Raw genomic sequence first — 23,790 nt, 5'->3', positions numbered from 1 at the left:
GCCACTGCACTCCAGTCTGGGCAACAGAGTGAGACTCCAACTCAAAAAAAACCAAACAAATAAAAAGTAAAAAATAAAAATAAAAGAACACTTTCTTGGTTTTTCTTCATTAATTTAAAAAATAAATTTAGAATCATTATTAGTTCTGAAAGAACAAATGTGTCTTTTTTTTTTTAGTTAGAATCTCACTCTGTCGCCCAGGCTCACGAAGTACAAAGAGTACAGTGAGTACAGTACTTAGGGAGTACAGTGGCAGGCTCACAGCCACTGCTGGGCTCGGGCGATCCTTCTGCCTCAGCCTTCTAAGTATCTGGAACTATAGGCAAGCACTACCATGCCCAGCTAATTTATTGATTTAGGTACTTTATCTTTTTTGCTTCATTACAAATGGGATCTTTCCCCCTCATATTTCCTAAATGTTTATCGTATATTACAAATGCTGTCAATTTCTATATGCTTGCTTTCACACTCAGGTGTTATTTTTATGCATGTAGATATGAGGTCTATGTTGCCCAGGCTGGTCTTAAACTTCTGGCCTCAAGTTATCCTTCTGCCTTGGCCTCTCGAAGGGATTACAGATGTGAGCCACCATGCCTGGTCCCACACTCAGTTTTTAGTTGAGGCTCTTGAGTGTATACGTCTAGCCTCTGGAATAGTGATTGTTTTGCCTTCTCCTAATTTTTACTTTTTTTTTTGCTTGTCTAGTTGTGATAACACCTCCAGTACAATAAACTAAAGAAAAATAATAACGGTCATTCTTTCCTTGTTTTTAATATGAGTATCATCTCCACTGAGTGTTTTGGCTTTTGAACTACATTTTATTTTCAGCCCAGTGAATGAATTTTGGGACTTGCAGAAAAGTATACTTGAAATAAAATTTTTGAATCAGCATTCTTTATTCTCAGTGTCAGATTGCTCAATGTATCCTCTATTGAAGTTTCTGACAGACATGTTCAGATAACTTTGAGCAGAATTTATTGAGAAATTAAAAAGACTCTTTAAAAATTGACATTTTAGCTGGGAGCGTTGGCTCATGTCTATAATCCCAGCACTTTGGGAGGCTGGGGTGAGAGGATTGCCTGAGCCCATGGGTTCGAGACCAGCCTGGGCAACTTGGTGAGATACTTCTTCCCCTGTCAATGTTTTCTTATTTACAAATACTTCTAGAAGGCCAGGCGCAGTGGTTCACACCTATAATCCCAGCACTTTGGGAGGCTGAGGTGAGAGGATTGCCTGAGCTCAGGGGTTCGAGACCAGCCTGGGCAACTTGGCAAGACCTTACCTCTACAATAAATCAAAAAATTAGCTGGGCATGGTGGCATGCATCTGTAGTTCCAGCTATTTGGAAGCCTGAAGTGGAAGGATAGCCTGAGCCCAGCAGGTTGAGGCTGCAGTGGCCGTGAATGTGCCACTCCACTCCAGCCTGGGTGACAGAGTGAGATTCCGACTCCAAAAAACCAACCAACCAACCAAACAAACAAACAGAAAAAACAGAAATACTTTAGAAACCTCTGGAAAATCCTTTGATTTTTCCTATTTTAAACCCATGTTACATCAATACATGAAAACCTACCTGGGAAATGATGTGTCAGTCTGCAGATACTCAGGGGCATCTGAAACTTTTCCTGAGGTAGAGTTTCAACAACAAAGCTTAGAGCACAAAATGAGAAATATTCATGAAAAAACTTAAATGGTGACACTATCAAGTCATAGCATGTGAATAATACTGCTATCAGTGTTGAAGAAAGCCCTTAGAAATGGGACCAAACCTTGTAATTCTCTCAAAGAACTGTAACCTAAGCAGAAATAACACTTATTGGAAGAGGAAGAAAAAATGGCTCGTGTGGCAAAAACGTCCCATGTGTTGTCTGTTTCAGTAAGATCAAACAAGTAAGCCAAGCAACATGGTCAGTTCAGTTAGTATTTCTCCTCGCAAACGGAGAACATCAACTCCAGGTTGGCTGGAGTTTTCTCATGGTACAATTCCTTGCATGTGGTCAAAACCAGAATGTTCCAGTCACTGCTATTCATAGGGATCCCCAACATAGGATGTTTAATTGTGATCATGGGTCCTTTTCATTACATTCAGCTCAGTTGTGCACATAGATAACTGGTCTAAAATGGAGATTTCATTGTGATTTTGAAAGGTTCATTGGAATCCGGACTTGTAAGCAGGTCAATTTATGGCAAAACATATGCCATCCATTTCAAAATCCTGTGTTTTCATGGAATGACTTAGGAAGCCACCACAGCAGTTGATGCCAAGAGGTTAGAGCTTTGTACACATGATGACAATACTTGGTTCCTCTGGGTGTGGGACATCTGGATTCTGACTTGGAGCAGGGATTTGTACTTCCTTTCGGTATTTGGCTGAATAGATAATGTATATGCTTCTCATTAAAAAAATTCCAGCAATGACTGCAAAATAACTCCCATAGACTAAAAACTGGAGAAAAACAAATAATTAGCCACATGTAAAATTTGACCATCTATGTCAATGATAATACATAATAATACCATTGGTTGGCTTGGATTATGGGGTAACTGAGACCCAGGCTCTTAATATGGGTTATTTAGGTTGAACTATGCTCTCTTCTATCAAGAAAGAATAAAGTATGAAAATGGAAGCGAGTTGGGCACGGTAGCTCACGTTTGTAATCCCAGCACTTTGGGAGGTGGAGGAGAGAGGATTTCCTGAGCTCAGGGGTTTGAGACCAGCCTGAGCAACATGGTGAGACCTCAAGCAATTAGCCTGGTGTGGTGGTATGTGGATGTGGTTTCAGATACTCAGAAGGCTGAGGCGGAAGGATCACCTGAGCCCAGCAGGTCGAGGCTGCAGTGGCCGTGAGTGTGCCACTGCATTCCAGCCTGGGTGACAGAGTTGAGACTCCAATTCAAAAAAAAAGAAAGAAAGAAAAAAGAAAATGGAAGCAATGCAAAGATGAAGAGTCTTAGTTTTAGGGCATATTGCTTAGGTTCAAATCCTAGCTATCAACATGGAAAAAACACTAAAATCCATTAATCTGTCTATGTGTCTGTGTCTGGAGGCTGATACAATTTGATATGTGATGTCTTCAAGAATAATTTAAAAAATTTTTTTGAGTCGGGGTCTCACTCCATCACCCAAGCTGGAGTGTAGTGGCAGGATTATGGTTCACTGCAGCCTCAACTTCCTGGGCTCGGGTGATCCTCCTGCCTCAGCCTCCTAAGTAGCTGGTACTACAGGTGTACAACAATACACCTGGCTGATTTTTTTCTAAATTTTTTGTAGACCAGGGCTTTATGTTGCCTAGGCTGGTCTCAAACTCCTGGGATCAAGTAATCCTCCTGCCCTGGTGTCTCAAAGTGCTGGGATTACAGTTGTGAGCCACTGCACCTAGTCAAGAATAAATTTTAAAGACACAGAGGTTACTTTTTACCTACCTTATCCAGGTCAATGTTGATATAGTTGCAATTATTGTTCAAAAGCAGCTTGGTGCATTATTATGTGATAATTAAGGAACTGTGTATTTTAAAATTTGCCTAACCAAGGACTTGGAGAAATTTTTGTATTGATACTTGCAAGGCTGAGAAACCTTTGAGGTTACCGAGTTATCCTGTGTTCCCACCAACCACATTGGTAGGAAAACAGAAGTACTGTAGCTTACCTGAATGCTGATTGGCAGGTTAAGACCTCTCTGATCTACTACAATCACAGTCATGATGGTCTGAATCACCAAGGCGATGAACGTGTTGATTCCAAACACCAAGGCATAGCGTTCTACACTCAGGTTAACTGCAATCTGAAATCTGCCATAAATCTCAAATAAGCATTTTATCCATACATGCATGGGATTCTTATCTTTAAAAGGTAAATGCAGTCTGGGCATGGTGGCTCACGCCTGCAATTTCAGCACATTGGGAGGCAAAGGCGAAAGGGTTGCCTGAGCTCAGGGGTTCAAGACCAGCCTGGGCAACTTGGTGAGACACCCCTCTCTACAATAAATAAAAAATTAGCCAGGTGTGGTGGCATGCACCTGTGGCTCCAGCCACTTGGAAGGCTGAGGCGGAAGAATCGCTGGAGCCCAGCAGGTCAAGGCTGTGGTGGCTGTGAGCATGCCACTGCACTCCACCCTGGGTGACAGAGTGAGACTCTGACTCAAAAACAAACAAAAACACACGATTCTGATTCATTAAACTGAGACATTTCAATGAAAAAAAGAACTTGCCAAATAATTCTATCTTTTCCCGTTGACTCATGATCTTTTCCCAGGATGCTCGTATTTCTGTGTTTTGTCACCAATCAAAAACAAAACTTGTTAAAGCTTTGTCTCCGCTTTTTGAAATTCAAAAGTTCCTCATCCCTTTTGGTTAACAGCAAAGCACATTTCCTGTGGTAAGCTTTAGCTGTTCTTATATGGAACCAAATGTCTTTTTTTTTTTTTTTTTGAGTTGAAGTCTCACTCTTTGTCCCTCAGGCTGGAATGCAATGGCATGCTCACGGCCACTGCAGCCTTGACCTACTGGGCTTAGGTGATCTTTCCTCCTCAGTCTTCCAAATAGCTGGAACTACAGATGCACGCCACCATGCCCAGCTAGTTTTTGTGATTTATTGTAGAGATGAGGTCTCACCAAGTTGCCCAGGCTGGTCTTGAACCCCTGGGCTCAGGTAATCCTCTCACCTTGCTCTCCCAAAGTGCTGGGATTTCAAGTTGAGCCACCGTGCCGGCCCCAAAGAGTTTTAAATCATTTTTCTAAAATAGATCTCTGATAAAAGTAGATGGAAAGATTATAGAAAACTCTAAATCTCATAAATTATTTTTAGAAAATGATAAAAAACTACTTGGTTTTGAGTGTAGCTAAAGGTTCCTTGTAATCTTTGCATCTTCTTTCCAGTATCTAACTTTTTAGACCTTTCCTGAGAATATTTGTCAAAAAAAGAAGTATGGGCCTAGAATCACTTAAGCAAGCAAATGAAATTAGGAATGAAATCTAAACCTAGTCCTTGAAAATCATATCTCTTAGGCCGGGCGTGATGGCTTACACCTATAATCCCAGCACTTTGGGAGGTCAAGGTGAGAGGACTGCCTGAGCCCATGGATTCAAGACAAGCCTGGGCAACTTGGCGAAATCTCATCTCTACAATAAATCAAAAAATTAGCTGGGCATGGTGGCACGTGCCTGTAGTTCCAGCTATTTGGAAGGCTGAGATAGAAGGATCAACTGAGCCCAGCAAGTTGAGGCTGCAGTGGCTGTGAGCGTGCCACTGTCCTCCAGCCTAGGCGACACAATGAGACTCTTTCGACTCAAAAAAAAAAAGAAAAAGAAAATCAGATCCCTGGCTGGGTGTGATGGCTCATGGCTTTAATTCCAGTACTTTGGGAGGCCGAGGTGGGATCATTGTTTGAGTGCAGGAGTTTGAGATCAGTCTGGGCAACATAGTCAGAATTCATCTCTACAAAAAAAATCAAAAAATTAGCAGGGTGTGGGGTGTGTCTGTAGTCCCAGCTACTCAGGAGGTAGAGAACCACGAGTTCCAGGCTGTGGTGAGCCATGATTGTGCCACTGCACTCCAGTCTGGGTGACAGAGTGAGACCCTGACTAAAAAAATGATAAAATAAAATAAAATAAAAAGTCTGACTTTGTTTAAAAAAAAATCACATCACATTGCACTTTATCACAGCAAGTTGCTGGAAAAAAAATCAAAACCTGACACTGTATCACTGCTTTTGGCTTACACAATTTCAGCTTTATTTCCTTCATTATCAATCTTAGCAATATTCAGAGAGCAAATCTTTATATGAAAAGATGATTTGGCAGGGCTGGGTGGTTCATATCTGTACTCCCAGCACTTTGGGAGGGGGAGGCAAGAGGACTGCCTGAGCCCAGGGGTTTGAGACCAGCCTGGGCAACCAGTCTGGGCAATTATAATAAATAAAAAAATTAGTTGGATGTGGTGGTGTGCGCCTGTGGCTCCAGCTACTTGGAAAGCTGAAATAGAAGGACCACCTGAATTCCCCAGGTCGAGACTGTGGTAGCTGTGATCACGCTGCTGCAGCATGGGTGACAGAGTGAGACCGACTCAAAAAAAAAAAAAGGTGACTTAGTTGTAACTAACTTAATATGAAGTAGTCAACATTTAATCTGCAATTAAAATACTCCTAAAGTTCTCAGAAAAATATCAGGAATACAGAAAAGAGGAAGATAGGTCAGTCTTAGGAGTGGAAAGAAATGGTTGGGGATACTTACACTGCTATGGTTATAAGCAGCATGTAGTTGGACTTGAATATCAAGTAGCCAGCATAGCACGCCCAGATGTTGGTCATGTAATGCATGAGTAACAGAGAGCCTGCACTGACAACTGAGAAGATGCCCAGAGCCAGTTCTCCCAGAAGATCCCAGTTGACTTTCACATAACCCACAGCAAAGGCAGCCACAGCCCCTGAAAAAGAAACATTGAGGATGATCAAGCATTCTGACTTTGCATGCAGGAAATATCAACATACTCTTAAAACCTCAGGTCTTAGGCCAGGCGCAGTGGCTCACGCCTATGATCCCAGCACTTTGGGATGCTGAGGTGAGAGGATTGCCTGAGCCCACGGGCTCGAGACCAGCCTGGGTAACTTGGTGAGACCCCCCCCAACAATAAATGTACTCCGGCCTGGGTGCAAGAGTGAGACTCCAACTCAAAAACAAACAAACAAAAAACCCAAAACAAAACAAAAAAAAACTTCAGGTCTTGGCGAATTCTAAAAGTGGAATATATCGCTTTCACAAAAGTTGTGTGATTCACCTAAATATGAATTCATCCTTTTCTATACTGTGTTTTTTTCGGGTTTCTCTATTCACTTATATTCTTTCAGTCACTTAGTTGACCCTTTTAATTAGCATCAACTACACATCAGGTTCTATAAAGTTCCCAACCACAGTTGTGTGGGACAAATGATACATGAACCCAGTCATTTAATACAACCTGTAGGGATTGAAAAGGATGAAATGGGTGCTCTGGCTCCTCTATTTGTCTTTCCTTTACAATTTTTTTTTTTTTTTTTTTTTTTTTTTAGTCAGGGTCTCATTTTGTCATCCAAGGCAGAGTACAGTGGTACATTCATGGCTCATAGCAGTCTTGACCTTCTGGGCCCAGATCATCCTCCTTCCTCAGTCTCCCAAGTAGCTGGGACTACAGGCACATACTACCACACTTGGATAATTTTTTGATTTTCCATAGAGGTGAGGTCTTGCCATGTTACCTGGGCTGGTCTCAAACTCCTGGGCTTAAGGAATCCTCCCGCCTCAGCTTCCCAAAGTGCTGGGATTACAGGCATGTGCTTTGGCACCTGCCCTAAATTTTATTTTTGTTTATTTATTTATTTATTTTTTGAGTTGGAGTCTCGCTCTGTCACCCAGACTGGAGTGCAGTGGCCGTTCCCGGCCACCGCAGCCTCGACCTGCTGGGCTCCGGCGATCCTTCCGCCTCAGCCTTCCAAGTAGCTGGAACTACAGGGGCGCGCTACCACACCCGGCTAATTTTTTTGATTTTATTGTAGAGATGAGGTCTTGCCAAGTTGCCTAGACGGGTCTCGAACCCGCGGGCTCATGCAATTCACTCACCTCAGCCTCCCAAAGGTGCGGGATTACAGGCTGAGCCACCGAGCCCGGCTCTTAAATTTTATTTTTGAGTCAGAGTCTCACTGTGTCGCCCAGGTTGGAGTGCAGTAGCATGCTCATGGCCACCGCAGCTTCAACCTGCTGGGTTCAGGCAATCCTTCCACCTCAGCCTTCTAAGTAGCTGGGACTACCTATAGGCGTGTATCACCACACCCGGCTAATTTTTTGATTTATTGTAGAAATGAGGTCTCACTATTAAAATTTTAATATGTCTTTTTTTCAGTGATAAGTACCAAATTTATTGGATTGAGTAGTCAGTTTTAGTTTGATTATTATTCTTTACTAATCGTAATGTTATTTCTAATGTCCTCAAGATCTGACATAATTTTCTTGAGGCTTTGGGTGAAAAGACCTATATTGGCTTAGAGTTTAAAGGCTGAATGATTGACAATAATTGGGGTTGGTAACTGTGGTTCTCTTTAACAAAGTAAAAGAAATTTAGGTTTCAGATTATTGTACTGACATTTGATTAATTAACTTTCCCACACGTGATCTAGGCGAGAACCATGACTACAAAGAAAAATAAATGATTTTTCCCTCATGAATTTGGAATGCAGAAGCAATAATTTCAGTGACTAAATTCTAGTGCATTCCTGGTTTTCAGAAGTTAAAAAAACAAAAAACAAAAAACAAACTCCTAGCCAGGGGCAATGGCTCAAGCCTGAAATCCCAGTGCTTTGGGATGCTGAGACAAGAGGATTGCCTGAGCCCTGGGGTTTGAGATCAGCCCGGGCAAATTGGTGAGACCTCGTCTCTACAATAAATCAAAAAATTAGCCAGGCGTGGTGACACGTGCCTGTAGTTCCAGCTACTTGGAAGGCTGAGGCAGAAGGATCAACTGAACCCAGCAGGTGAAGGCTGCAGTGGCCATGAGTATGCCATTGCACTCCAGTAGAGTGAGATTTTGACTCAAAAAAAAGCAACTCATAAAAGTAAGACAAAAGCCGGGCTCGGTGGCTCAGCCTGTAATCCCGCGCCTTTGGGAGGCTGAGGTGAGTGGATTGCCTGAGCTCGCAGGTTCGAGACCCACCTGGGCAGCGAGACCTCATCTCTACAATAAATCAAAAAATCAGCCGGGCGTGGTAGCGCATACCTGTAATTCCAGCTACTCGGAAGGCTGAGGCGGAAGGATCGCCGGAGCCCAGCAGGTCGAGGCTGCGGTGGCCGGGAGTGGCCACTGCACTCCAGTCTGGGTGACAGAGTGAGACTCCAACTCAAAAAAAAAAAAAAAAAAAGGGAAGACAATAATAAAATGAAGGCCACATGTGTTCTCTGGAACTTTCTGTAAATGAGGATGTGGAAAAGTACCACTTCCTAGAAAATATCTTCAAAGTTTCATTTGACGTTTAAGCTCCATTTACTAGGATATAAATATTTATTGTAGAGTTAAGCTTCAAAGATAGATTTCCCTCTGATATTAGAATCTTGATTCTCATGTCTCTTTCACCCCTCATTTAAATCTCATAAGAAAGCTACTTTTGAAAATTGTTGGTGTATAACTTAGGATTATTAAAAGTGAGTGCTAGCTAGATCAAATCCTTTATTATCAAGGCTCTTTCAGTGAGAATACAGAAGCCTTAACTTACTTTATGAAATAATACAAACTGGCTGGGCACGGTGACTCATGCCTGTAATCCCAGCACTTTGGGGGGCAAAGGTGAGAAGACTGCCTAAGCCCAGGGGTTCAAGACCAGCCTGAGCAACTTGGTGAGACCTTGTTTCTACAATAAATCAAAAAAATTAGCCTGGCATGGTGGTGCACGCCTGTAGTTCCAGCTACTTGGTAGGCTGAGGCAGAAGGATGGCCTGAGCCCAGGAGGTCGGTGGTGTAGTGGCTGTGAGTGTGCCACTGCATTCCAGCCTGGGTGACGGAGTGAGACTCCTGTACAAAAAGAAAAACAGAAAAACCAATCTTGAATGGACAGGACACATTATCAATACATGTCCTGATCATGAAATGGAAGCTTAGGGATTCAACTAGAATTTAATTGTTTGGGGTAAGTCCCAAGTTCCTGATTTATTAACTGTAACACATTAACAACACGGTACTCTTTGCTTTCCCAGTGCCTTTCATTCTCGAGACTTGGACTTAACGGGGTAGTCCATCAAAGGAAGAGAAAGCAACATTTATTTACCTCCAAATGTTGCAATAGCTTCTACTGCCCCATTATAGATGGAAGAATCTTGAGATGGTGCCTTATAATCCCACAGGATTTGAACATAGTTCAAAACCTGGTGAAAACCTGCTGTAGAAAAAGCCCACCACAGGGACCAGTAAAAAAGATGCTTTGAACGGTAGCACTCCTTCAAATCTTGGAACCACTGTGCAAACACTTTCAAAGTCATGTTTTCCAGTTTTGGGCTGCTCAGCTGGCCATCATTCAAGTTCCCTGAAGCAGAGGGTTTTTCCGAAGTGGGTTTCTCCTCTTCACAGCCTGGTGCTTCTCTTTCATAAGGTTCCTCTAACACTGTGCTCATGCTTAGTGACTTCTTTACTTCTTTGCTACGTTTTGCATGAAAAAACATGCTTTTCTGGGGCATCGGCAGAAAAAATGAGAAAAGGCAGGCCATGGAGACAGAGACCATGGTTATGACGTTGAGGTAAAAGTACGACAGCTTGGCCAGGGACACAAGGAGTTGGGCCAGCACGGAGCCCGCCGTGTAGGCCACCAGTGTGATGCTCCGACAGTAGCCACTCACTCTCTGGTAGTGCTCGGGGCTGACCACGCTGTAAATGTAGGCATAGTAGGCCACCTCGGTGGCGGTGACGATCCCGAAGAAGAACTCCACAGCCTGCATGGCTTTCACTCCTTGGCCAAACAACAGCAGCAGCCAGGTAATGATGAAGCTAATCCCTTGTAAGATGAGGACTGGCTTGTAGCGAACGTAATCAGTGAGGATGAACACTGGGAGCAGCAGCACAAGGTAAGAATAGGTCCAAACGGGAAGGATCTCATTTGTGATCTGCGAAATGGACAAGAAGTGTGACCATGAAACACTAATACATCACTAAGGCACATGTGGATTTTACCTCAAATTCTGTGTCCAGTTGGTATTCTTCATATGATGAAAAAACATAATCAGAAAACTGGTTTTCGAGGAAATCACCAAGAAAAGATAGGCCCCTTCCTCATTGGTAAAAATCCAATTCATTAGTATACTTAGGTGTACCTCAGTAGAAGAAATAATATGCAATTTCAACTATATGTGAAGTTTAAATAATATCTTTAGTTGAGTATTAGTTAAAAACTAGAGGCCGGGCATGGTGGCTCAAACCTGTAATCCCAGAACTTTGGGAGGTCGAGGCGAGAGGATTGCCTGAGCCCAGGGGTTCGAGACCAGCCTGAGTAACTTGGCAAGATCTCATCTCTACAATAAATCAAAATATTAGCTGGGCGTGGTAGTGTGTGCCTGTGGTTCCAGCTACCTGGAGGGCTAAGGCAGAAGGATCGCCTGACCATGGGCATGCCACTGCACTCCAGTTCGGGCAACAGGGTGAGAATTTTTCTCTAAAAAAAAAACAAAAAATCTTCCTTTTTTTCCCATAGATTCATACCATTGGATAAAGAGGTTGCACTATTAAAAGAATTTGACAACCTTTATCTTCATTTGAGCCATCACTTTGTCAAAATTTTTAGCTCTTTCAAAGTTTTCAAAGATGTGAAAATGGGAAAAGAGTAAATAACTCTGCCAGGTTTGGTGGCTCGTGCCTGTAATTCCAGTACTTTGGGAGGCGGAGGCTAGAGGGTTGCCTGAGTCCAGGAGTTTGAGACCACGCTGGGCAATTTGAGACCTTGACTCTACAATAAATCAAAAAGTTAGCCCAGTGTGGTGGTGTATGCCTGTGGTTCCAGCTATTCGGAAGGCTGAGTCAGAAGGATCACCTGAGCCCAGCAGGTCAAGGCCGCAGTGGCTGTGAACGTGCCATTGCACTCTAGCCTGGGCGACAGAGTGAGACACATACTAAAAGAGAGAGAGAGAGAGAGAGAGAGAGAGAGAGAGAGAGAGAGAGAGAGAGAGAGAGAGAGAGAGAAGAGCTTTAATGAATTACAGAATGAAAACAAATAATGCATTTTTCTTTCCTGGACAAATTTGGTGGACTCACAACCCTTTCCTCCCACTGATTTGTCTAGTCTCAATTGAACATATGTTACCTCATGGATTTAGTCAGAAATGCATAGGAATTTGGCTGGGCGGAGGCTCATGTTTGCAATCCTAGCACTTTAAGAGGTCAAGGTACGTCGGGTGTGGTGGCTCACAGCTATAATCCCAGCACTTTGGGAGGCCGAGGTGAGAGAATTGCTTGAGCCCATGGGTTCAAGACCAGCCTGGCAGCCAGGCTCGGTGGCTCAGCCTGTAATTCCAGTGCTTTGGGAGGCCGAGGTGAGTGGATTGCCTGAGCCCGCAGGTTCAAGACTCACCCAGGCAACTTGGTGAGACCTCGTCTCTACAATAAATCAAAAATTAGCCGGGCATGATAGCGTGTGCCTGTAGTTCAGGTTACTTGGAAGGCTGAGGTGGAAGGATTGCCGGAGCCCAGCAGGTCGAGGCTGCGATGGCCAGGAGAGGCCACTGCACTCCAGTCTGGGTGACAGAGTGAGACTCCAACTCAAAAAAAAGACTAGCCTGGCCAACTTGGCAAGACCTCATCTCTACAATAAATAAAAAAATTAGCTGGACGTGGTGGCAAGTGCCTATATAATTCCAGCTAATTGGGAGGCTGAGGCGGAAGGATAACCTGAGCCCAGCAGGTTGAGGCTGTGGTAGCTGTGAGCGTGCCACTGCACTCAGCCTGAGAGACAGAGTGAGACTCCAATTCAAAAAAAAAAAAAAAAGAAAGAAAGAAAAGAGGCCAAGGCAGGAGGATTCTTGAGCCCAGGAGTTCTAGACCAGCATAGGCAACACAGCTAGACCAGGTCTATCAAAAAATTAGTGGGGCATGGTGGTGCAGACCTGTAGTCCCAGCTACTTGGGAAATGGAGCGGAAGAATCTCCTAAGCCCAGGAGATCAAGGCTGCAGTGAGCCGTGATCATGCCACCGCATACCAGCCTGGGCAACAGAGTGAGACACCAACTCAAAAAAACGAAAAAGAAAAAGAAAAAAAGGAAAGATGTTAGGTGACACTGGCTCACACCTATAATCCTAATGTGTTGGAAGGCTGAGAAAAAAAGGAAAGATGCTAGGTGATACTGGCTCACACCTATAATCCTAATGTGTTGGGAGGCTGAGGCAGGAGAAGCACTTGAGCCCATGAGTTTGAGACCAGCTTAAGCATAGCAAGACCTTGTCTCTACAAAAAAATAAAAAACTTAGCCAGGTGTGGTGGTATGTGCCTGTAGTTCCAGTTACTCAGGAGCCTGAGGTAGAAGGTTCGTCAGCCCAGGAGGTCAAAGTTGCAGCGAGCTGTGAGCCGTGATCGTGACACTGCATTCTTGCCTGGGTGAGGTGAGACGCCTGGCTCAAAAAATAAAAAAGTCAAAAATATGCTCCCTATTTTTGCAAGTGTGAAGAGGAATTAATTTGAACAGTTCTGTTATGTGACAAAAACTATGAAAATGGGATTCACTGAATATGTTCGTCGTTTCTCAAGTTGAAGTCCTGACTCTGTCCTTGTTCATGTCCTACAAAATTAAACCACATTAAGGTAGGTATGTCCATTAACTTACCTCCGTGCTGGACAGGTTTTTATTTGGTCCAGATAAATATGGGACAAGGAATGGTTCTGAGGGTCTCATTGTGGAGAAAAACCCAAACAAGCAGAGGATTACAGTAGGATAAATCCAGGAATTGCTTGGTGAAGTTCTGTAACAATCCATGGCTGATAAAATGAAAACAAAACCAAAATTATGTGACTTTTTTTCGCATATAGAATGTAATTTAAAATGTTTAAGCCGGGCTCGGTGGCTCAGCCTGTAATCCTGCACTTTGGGAGGCTGAGGTGAATGGATTACCTGAGCCCGCAGGTTCGAGACCTGCCTGGGCAACTTGGCGAGCCCTCATCTCTACAATAAATCAAAAAATTAGCCGGGCGTGGTAGCGCGCACCTGTAGTTCCAGCTACTTGGAAGGCTGAGGCGGAAGGATCGCTGGAGCCCAGCTGGTCGAGGCTGCGGTGGCCGGGAGTGGCCACTGCACTCCAGTCTGGGCGACAGAGTGAGACTCCAACTCAAAAAAAAAATGTTTAAAAATGCTTTATCCAAGAATAATATTTCATTAATCTGCAGTTGAAATGGATAAGCGAGTGATGACCAACTACTTTCAAACGTTTCTAGGTGAGCCAGTCAAACCCTTCTTTGCCAATTAACTCCCTATTCACTATGGCTGGGGGGACAGTCACACTTTTTTACTGTTCTCCACCACAAACACGTGAGTAGCTACTAATAAATGATATACAATGAGCCAACGAATGCTTGAAAGTAAAACACTGGTAGTGAATTGTTGGTGTACATATTGTAGGTAGTTTACAGTATTTGTATTTTTTTTTTTTTTAAGTTGGAATCTTACTGTGTTGTCCAGGCTGGAGTGCAGTGGCACACTCAGGGCCACCTCAGCCTCGACCTGCTGGGCTCACACTATTCTTCTGCCTCAGCCTTCCAAGTAGCTGGAACTACAGACATGCGCCACCAAGCCTGGCTAATTTTTTGATTTATTGTAGAGTTGAGGTCTCACCACGTTGCCCAGGTTAGTTTCAAACAATCCTCTTGCCTCTGCCTCCCAAAGTGCTGGGATTACAGGCGTGAGCCACCGTGGCCGGCAAGTTACAGTATTTGAACACAGGTAAAGTACACAATCAAACACAGATTGAGTTTTCAAACTTTTATTATCTGCCTGCTGCAATTTGCACTGATTCTAAAACCTTTAGCACACCAAATTGCACTTATTTATTTACACTTTTAAGTCTTTCATTAGACTGTTCCTCGCCTAGCATTGTGCTGGATACAGAGAACATCCATAATATATTTTTAATATTCCCGAGAATGCATAATTCTTCAGTTAAAGAAATTAAATGGGATCTGACTTGCCATTTTCCCCCCAGTTGACTGTTGGGAATGAAAGACATTACTCCTTTAGACCAACTATTTCACTTTAAACTATGACTGGAACCATTACTTCTGTAAGCCTGAATTTTCATACCACTCAATGAAAGCAGGTAACTAAGTAATAGTTCATACTTTTCCTTAAATTTTTAAAATTCAACTTTTAGTCAGGAGTGGTAGTGCATGCCTGTAGTCCCAGCTACTCTGAAGGCTGAGGCAAGAGGATAACCAGAGCCCAGAAGTTCAAGGCAGTAATGTACCATGATCACCTGTGAATGGGATTGCATTCCAGCCTGGGCAACATACTAAGAACAGGTCTCTAAAATAAAGAAAATAAAAAACAGGCCAGGCTCGGTGGCTCAGCCTGCAATCCCAGCACTTTGGGAGGCCGAGGGGAGTGGGTTGCCTGAGCCTGCAGATCGAGACCCACCCAGGCAACTTGGCCAGCCCTCTTCTCTACAATAAATCAAAATATTAGCCAGGCGTGGTAGTGCACGCCTGTAGTTCCAGCTACTTAGAAGGCTGAGGCGGAAGGATCTCCAGAGCCCAGCAGGTCGAGGCTGCGGTGGCTGGGAGTGTGCCACTGCACTCCAGTCTGGGTGACAGAGTGAGACTCCAACTCAAATAAAAAAAGAAAAGAAAAGAAAAAATAAAAGACAGAAATTCAAACTTTAAGTATAAAGCCTAATAGAAGAACTAATTCGTCATGGATCAGGAAAAAAAAAAAAACAAACCTGACTTCATGGTGACCATATTTGAAAACATCTGGCATTTTCATGTGAATTACAACGTGCACAGAAAAATCTTATTTTATTTATTATTTTATTTTATTTTTTGAATTGGAGTCTTACTCTATCACCCAGGCTGGAATGCAGTGGTACACTACCAGTCACTGCAGTCTCCATCTGTTGGGCTCCGGGGATCCTTCTGCCTCAGCCTTCCAAGTAGTCGGAACTAAAGGTGCACGCTACCATGCCCTGCTAATTTTTTAATTTATTGTAGAGATGAGGTCTCCTCATGTTGGCTGGGCTGATCTCGAGCCTGCAGGCTCAGGCAATCAATCCTCTAGCCTTGGTCTCTAAAGCACTGGGATGATAGGCTTGAGCCACTGTACCTGGTCACTTTTTTTTTTTCTTAAATCAGGGCCTTACCCTGTTGCCCAGGCTGGAGTGCAGTGGCACAATCATGGCTCACAGCAGCCTCCATCTCCTGGGCTCAGGAGATCCTTCCTTCTTAGCCTCCTGATTAGCTGGGACTATAAGCATGCACTCACACCTGGATAATTGTATGATCCTTTCCTGTATCTCCTTAAATCTTCCTAATAGTTATGAAATAATATTTTGCCAGGTTCCCAGAAGAGCATATGGAAGATTCAAGAAGTCTAACAACTGGCTTCAAACCACATGGTCAAGACTTGAATCTGGCTTCCTGTAACTCCCACAGGATCCTTTCACCCACTCCCCTCTACCTTATTCTGGTGACCCATTTCCCTCTGCTGCTGGTATTAATCTCATGACAACCTCTCTCCACAGTGAGAGAAGAAAATGTTTTTATAAACATTTGTTCTAAAGATTATGGCTTCATATAGAAGGCTTCTAGGGGCAATTGAAGTTTGAAAGAATGAACCGAGAGCGGGAAGACATTTTTTTATCTTGTTCTTAAACCCTGACACAATAATGCTATGTCCTGGAGAAATCCATTTTTTATCTTGTTCCTAAACCCTAACACAATGATGAGAAAGTAGAGGTTATGTCTGGGAGAAATACATGCTCTAGGTAAAGATTAACTTTGCTGACTGTCTTTTCAGAAACACAGACTCCTTAAGCATGACCGGTACCGGCCTATTGCAATTTGTGTTTTTAGAAACTCAAATTTCTCAAGCATGACCAGTATCAACCCATTGTATAGTTGGTGCCTGGTGACCAGGACCCCCCCTCCCCGGGTCTCCAAGACTTCTACAAGTGGTCAACAAGGAAGTCACAGCAGTCACGTCTACCTGATTGCAGCATCTCCAGGGGAAAGGATTTAAGCCAGGGCTCGGGGGCTAGGGTGCCACACTCATCTAGAGGGTAGACCTACTTCCTGTCTGTGGGAAGTGAGCCTTTCTTAAATAAATCTTTTCTTCTTTCACCTCCTTGTGTGCTGTAAATCTTTGCATTACTCGGACCTCTAGTTACCAGCGAGCACCTCTGGCACACCGGCTCCCACCGTGCTGCGCCCCTCCCCATCCATCCACCCACTCTGACCCTCCGTACTCTAACAGAAAGTAGAATAGAAGACCAGCCGGTGGTTCAGCCTGTAATCCCTCGCCTTTGGGAGGCTGAGGTGAGTGGATTGCCTGAGCCCGCGGGTTTGAGACCCGCCTGCACAGCGAGACCTCATCTCTACAATACATCAAAAAATCAGCCGGGCGCGGTAGCGCATGCCTGTAATTCCGGCTACTCGGAAGCCTGAGGCAGAAGGATCATCAGAACCCAGCAGGCTGCGGTGGCTGGGAGCAGCCACTGCATTCCAGTCTGGGCGACCGAGTGAGACTCCAACTCAAAAAAAAAAAACAAAAAGAAAAGAAGACCAGCCTGGGCAACTCGATGAGACCTTGCCTCTACAATAGATCATGAAAACTAGCCAGGCGTGGTGGCGTGTGTCTGTAGTTCCAGCTACTTGGAAGGCTGGGGTGGAAGAATCGCCTAACCCCAGCAGGTCAAGGCTGCAGTGACTGTGAGCGTGCCACTGCACTCTAGCAGCCTGGGTGACAGAGCAAGACTCCAACTCAAAAAAAAAAAAAAAAAAAAAGGAAAGAGAAAGTAGAATAGAGAAAGGGGAAGAGAGTGCTCATCCCAAAAGCAAGTGACCTGAGTGGAATTCCAGGTATCCAAAGGGAAGAGCTTTGCTTAGGGAAGGTGGGAAGGACCTGCAAGATCATGCTATACCTTATTCTTTCACAAAGGAGGCCCAAACTGCTGCATAATTCCTCTCATAAGTAAAATACGGTAAGCACTGTTTCTGCTCATATCAACAAAGCCCTGGATTAAGCAGTTTAGAGACAATGGTGATCAGATTTTGGAACTGGGATTACAGCAAGTGAGCAATGCTGACTATGTGAACATCTTGCCAAGGGCAAACTGAGGTTGGCTATTCTCCATCTACTCCCTCAGGCCAGAAAGCATGAGCTTGCTCATCTTCCTGGAATTCTGCTGGGTTTGCTGGGGCTTTCTTGGTTATCAACAAACAGTCTTACAGAAAAGACTGTCTTGATAGGCAGTTACTAATGCCGGATCATCTTCTGAAGAGTAGTCTTCATGGGGTAGCATCTGTTGACTCTATATCTAGAAAGTTCTTTCGGTTTATGCTGACCATGGATTTGTTCACTATTAACTCCAAGCCATCATCTTCTCCATGCATCTCAGAGACCCAAGACTACGCCCATGACCCCTGAGCTGCTAAAAGCCCCCTAGATTATCTATTCATCTCTTTATAGTTCTAATATGGCTGCTCAACTTGATTTAGTTAGGAAGGTCAAGAGGAAAAAGACAATGTATGCACACAGAATAGTAAGCAGTAAACCAAAACAGGGGTGGTGGCTCATGCCTGTAATTCTAGCATTCTGGGAGGTGGAGGCAAGAGGGTTGCCAGAGCCCACGGGTTCGAGACCAGCCTAGGCAATATGGTGAGACCTTGTCTCTACAATAAATCAAAAATTAGCTGGGCATGATGGGGCACACCTGTAGTTCCAGCTACTTGGAAGGCTGAAGCAGAAGGATAGCCTGAGTCCAGCAGGTCAAAGCTGGTGGCCATGAGCATGCCACTGCACTCCAGCCTCGGCGACAGAGTAAGACTGACTCAAAAAAAAAAAAAGAATAGTAACCACTCAAGGAAGATGTGAATGAATTGAATAAATCAACAACTATAGCCTACTTGAAGAAGGAGAGAGATAGAGAAAGGAGTAGCAGAAATAGGCAAGAGTCCAGAAGTCAAGGAAGGCAATCCAGTATAGAGAATGACAGTCAAGCTGAGAATAAATGCGAGCTCTGTCTGGTTTTCCTGAGGGCGCTTCACCTCCCAGTTAAAGACCAGAAAGGTCCTCAAATCGACAGGGGCCTTGCAGTCCAGTTGCTTATTTGTGAAATGGGATCAGAACGTGAGTACTGTCAAGATTATTACCTCTCCCACTGAGAAGCTTATAGCTAATGGTCTCACTAGTGCTTGGAAGTCATTAGCTATTGGTCATCGTCTTTTATTTTTAGCATTGAGGAGATGCTATTCTTTTCTGCCATCGTGACTATAACTAAATTACTTATGCAATATCTTCCTATAATGTTTACACTTGGAAAGCTATTTTTTCTTTGACTATTCTGTGAAAAAGTTATGTCCTCACTCTATTGATAAGGAAACAGAGAGCAAGAGGTGATAACATTACATAAGATTCTGGACTTGGACTCAGATTTTCTAAATCCAAGTTCAGTAATCTTTTCTCTTATCCTGTGTTGGCAGAGCCTGGCTATAGTCTCAAAATTCCAATTTCAATTTATTTTAGAATAACATTTTTTTCAGATTGGTGTCAAAGAAATTTAGTTGATTGCAAATAGGATTTTTTTTGTAATGATGCAAGAAAGATGAACCATTAGAGGACATTCTAGAGCAAGGTTAAGTTTGGGTCAACAAAATATAAATATACATATATGGTCACAATGTACATACACTGACTGTGGGGCACAGTACTAGGTTAGAAATTGCAGAGGAGGCCAGGTGTGGTGGCTCACACCTGCAACCCCAGCACTTTGGGAGGATAACGTGGGAAGATCACTTAAGTTCAGGGATTTGACACCATTCTTGGCAATATAGCAAGACCCCATCTCTATTTATAAATTTAATTTAAAAAAAAGATGTCAGGTGCAGTGACTCAAGCCTGTAATCCCAGCACTTTGGGAGGCCAAGGTGAGAGGATTGCCTGAGTCCAGGGGTTCGAGACCCCTGGGCAACTTGGTGAGACCTTGTCGCTACAATAAATCAAAGCATTAGCCGGGTGTGGTGGTGCATGCCTGTGGTTCTAGCTACTTGGAAGGCTGAGGTGGCAGGATCACCTGAGCCCAGGAGGTTGAAGCTGCAGTGGCCATAAGCGTGCCACTGCACTCCAGCCTGAGCGACAGAATGAGACTTCGACTCAAAAAAAAAAGAAGGAGAAATATAGGACTAAATATCTACATATGTCCCTCCTAAGTACACTGGTGTATGTCATCAGAACATTTGTGCTATCTGGAAAGACCACATCCTTCACAAAAAAGTATCATGCTGGAACAGACTATTGTTTTGTCATTTTCCGATTTATCATTGCATTTTGACCCCGTATAATTCACCTCCTAGCAGTGCTCTAAACTTCCCTTTGTTTCATTCCCTCTATCTTGAGGACATGACCTGGCATCATTTCCCCGAGTTCACATTTCTGAAAGGGATATGTTAACCTTTCCCCTTCTTTTTGGGCTTTCCAAATCAGAAGATAATCCTATCAAAAGCTGCTCCTGTGGCAGTAATCCTCACTCATTACTCATAAGCTCCACCACCATTAAGAAAAAGGTTCAAGAACACCGTGTAAGCCGTCAATTAAAACAAAATTCCCCAAACAAGTCAGCCTGTCAGGCGCTCCTGGTTTGAAACACGCAGTGAACATACGGGAAGTAACGAGGCTGAAGGCTGAATCCATCAGCTGCCCCTTCTAGCAGAGGCGTGGAGCCCACCAAAGCTTACCTTGGTGGACCTGGACGCACAGGAGAGATTTTGGAGAACTCTCGCTAGCAACTGCAAATGGAGGAGATGAACACTGAGCTCTGAACACTGAGACTCTGTGCTCTTCCCTACCCTAATGGCCCCAGGCAGGTCACAGTCTCCCTGCTCCACCCACCCAGCAGGGGGAAAACAGCCAGGGTGCCATAGGGTTATACAACAGAGACGATGACCCAGCCAGCACCTGTGACCTTGAATGAGCCCCAAAGACCACCAACATCTTTGCATTGGAAGTGAACAGCTGAACTGCTTTGGAACTGATGTGTACCTTTCTCCTTTTGAGTGTAGGGAAATAATTTTTTATCTTATGAAAGAGCCATAGCTGACCCATCAGGAACCCTTCGGTACTCTACTGTTAGGTCTCCAGTTTCTTTCAGTCTCTGTTTTGGGCCTATTTCTACATTCCACATAAGGCCACACAGTTTGCTGATGCCTCCCTTTCTCTGAGGTATGTGGGGTGCTGTAACCACTTGAAAAATAACAATTTCCTCACTAGCATATCTAATTCAATTTCATTTTGAGGTGCTCTTAAGTTTGTGCTTTAATATCCCACAAAATTTAAGATTTACTGGTGGCCAGGCATGGTGGCTCAAGCCTGTAATCTCAGCACTTTGGGAGGCTGAGGTGAGAGGATTGCCTGAGCCCATGGGTTCGAGACCAGCCTAGGCAACTTGGTGACACCTTGTCTCTACAATAAATCAAAACATTAGCTGGGTGTGGTAGTGCATGCCTGTGGTTCCAGCTCCTTGGAATGCTAAAAAAAAGATTTACATGTGCTTTGACTATTAACAAGTTTGGCAGGAGGATTTTCTCACTATTTTTGTTTTTATCTACCTTGGGAAAATGTTTTCTTTTCTTTTCTTTTTTTTTTTTTTGAGTTGGAGTCTTACTCTGTCGCCCAGACTGGAGTGCAGTAGTAGCATGCTCATGGCCACTGCAGTCTCTGCCTGCTAGGCTCAGGCGATCCTTCCACTTTAGCCTTCCAAGCAGTTGGAACTACAGGCATGCATCACCATGCCCAGCTAATTTTTTGATTTATTGTAGAGAGAAGGTCTTGTCACGTTGTCCAGTCTGGTCTTGAACCCATGGGCTCAGGTAGTCATCTTGCCTCTGCTTCCCAAAGTGCTGGGATTACAGGTGTGAACCACTACGCCCAGTGGGAAAATGTTTTCTTATGCACCCTCTTACATAAGTGAATTTTCTTGGTGTCTCAAGTTCAATGTGTTCTCTCCTCTCTTATTCCGATGATTACCACGTTATTGACTTCTTCCACTTTTAACCACCTCCTTAAGTCTTCTCCCAACTTGCTTCAGTTTAACCTTCTTTCCTAGAAAAACACTTAACAATGATCCTAAATGGTTACTTGATGTCCAATATTATCCGCAAAACTCCGTTTTCTTTTTCTTTTTTTAACTGGAATTTCACTCTGTCAGCCAGGCTGGAGTGCAGTGGCACGCTCATGGCCACTGCAGCCTCAATCTGCTGGGCTCAGGAGATCTTTCTGCCTCAGCCTTCCAAGCCAAAACTACAGGTGCGCAGGACCATGCCCAACTAATTTTTTTATTTATTGTAAAGATGAGGCTCACCATGTTGCCCAGGCTAGTCTTGAACCCACGGGCTCAGGCAATCTTCTAGCCTCGGCCTCCCAAAGTGCTGGGATTATAGGTTTGAGCCACTGCGTCCAGCCTCCGTTTTCTTATATTAACTGCACAATAAGTTCATTTGTCACCCAACTTCTGTAGTACAAGAAAAACGAAGCTTTTTTTTCGTTTTTAATGAGAAACAAATTATTTCATTGCTAAGATCCCATTTGGAGTGAGTTGTAAGGAAAGTTGAATTCCATTTCCTGGCTCTGTAGCTGTATTTCCTTCAGTTAGCCTTAACTCAGTCAACTGTGTGAATTAAACCCCTTTCATAACTGTGCACATGCGAGTGTTCATAAACAATTCATATATATATTGAATAATCCTACTGAACCTAAGCCAACGTGGACCTTACCTAAATGTCAGACGTGGACAGCATCTTATTTCCTAACTCATAGCTTGTGTGCCTGTATAAGTCTATAACCTAAAAATTCTATGTCCAGTCGGGCTCGGTGGCTCAGCCTGTAATCCCGCGCCTTGGGAGGCTGAGGTGAGTGAATTGCCTGAGCCCACGGGTTCGAGACCCACCTGGGCAACTTGGCGAGACCTCATCTCTACAATAAATAAAAAAATTAGCCGGGTGTGGTAGCACGCGCCTGTAGTTCCAGCTCCTTGGAAGACTGAGGTGGAAGGATCACCGGAGCCCAGCAGGTCAAGGCTGCGGTGGCCGGGAGCGGCCGCTGCACTCCAGTCTGGGCTCCAGAGGGAGACTCCAACTCAAAAAAAAAAAAATTCTATGTCCATAGATATTTCTAAGTATATTTTTAATTTGTGAAGAATAAGCAACTATTAAAGAGCAAGAACTGGTCAGGGATGGTGGCTCAAGTGTGTAATACTAGCACTTTGGGAGGCTGGGGCAGAAGGATTGCTTGAGCCCAGAAGTTAGAGACCAGTCTAGGAAACACAGAAACCTTGTCTCTACACACACACACACACACACACACACACACATATTAGGTGGGTGTGATGGTAAGCATGTAGTCCTAGCTACCCAGGAAGCTGAGGCAGAAGGATTGCCTGAGCTCAGAAGGTCAAGGCTGCAGCGAGCTGTGATCCTGCCACTGTACTCCTGCCTGAGTGACAAAGCTGAGATCCTGACAAAAAAAAAAAAAAAAAAGAAAAAGAACAAGAAAATTTCATCAACCCAGAAAGTTTCCTCATGCCTTTTACAGTCATTTCCCATCCCCCACCCCCCACCTCTAAACTGACCACACTTCTGATTCCTATCAGCATGAAGTTCTTTCGCCTACTGTTAAGGACTAGGAATAAATGAAATCTTACGAGCCGGTCTCGGTGGCTCAGCCTATAATCCCGTGCCTTGGGAGGCTGAGGTGAGTGAATTGCCTGAGCCCGTGGGTTCGAGACCTGTCTGGGCAACTTGGTGAGACCTCATCTCTACAATAAATCAAAGCCGGGCTCAGTGGCTCAGCCTGTAATCCCGCGCCTTTGGGAGGCTGAGGTGAGTGGATTGCCTGAGCCTGCGGGTTCGAGACCCACCTGGGCAACTTGGCGAAACCTCATCTCTACAATAAATAAAAAATTATCCGGGCGTGGTAGTGTGCGCCTGTAGTTCCAGCTGCTTGGAAGGCTGAGGCAGAATGATCACTGGAGCCCAGCAGGTCGAGACTGCGGTGGCCGGGAGCGGCCACTGCACTCCAGTCTGGGTGACAGAGTGAGACTCCAAC

General features: G+C 44.2%; 1 protein-coding gene across 1 annotated transcript in view; it reads right to left on the bottom strand.

Moving 5' to 3' along the window:
* Positions 1-2,132: 2,132 nt before the first annotated feature.
* SLC19A3 (solute carrier family 19 member 3) overlaps positions 2,133-23,790 on the bottom strand; it is a 31,712-nt gene continuing 10,054 nt past the window's right edge. Inside the window, exons 2-6 of the mRNA XM_008074229.2 lie at positions 13,315-13,466; positions 9,783-10,611; positions 6,229-6,421; positions 3,648-3,789; positions 2,133-2,446 (exon numbers count right to left, since the gene is read on the bottom strand). Coding sequence (XP_008072420.1) covers positions 2,270-2,446; positions 3,648-3,789; positions 6,229-6,421; positions 9,783-10,611; positions 13,315-13,464 — 1,491 coding nt within the window. The 5' untranslated portion in view covers positions 13,465-13,466 and the 3' untranslated portion in view covers positions 2,133-2,269. The remainder of the gene's footprint in view (positions 2,447-3,647; positions 3,790-6,228; positions 6,422-9,782; positions 10,612-13,314; positions 13,467-23,790) is intronic.

This window comes from Carlito syrichta, unplaced genomic scaffold, assembly GCF_000164805.1.
Source record: "Carlito syrichta isolate Samal-C Ts95f unplaced genomic scaffold, Tarsius_syrichta-2.0.1 Scaffold316380, whole genome shotgun sequence".
NCBI lineage: Eukaryota > Metazoa > Chordata > Mammalia > Primates > Tarsiidae > Carlito > Carlito syrichta.
This window is presented reverse-complemented; position numbering and strand designations above follow the sequence as displayed.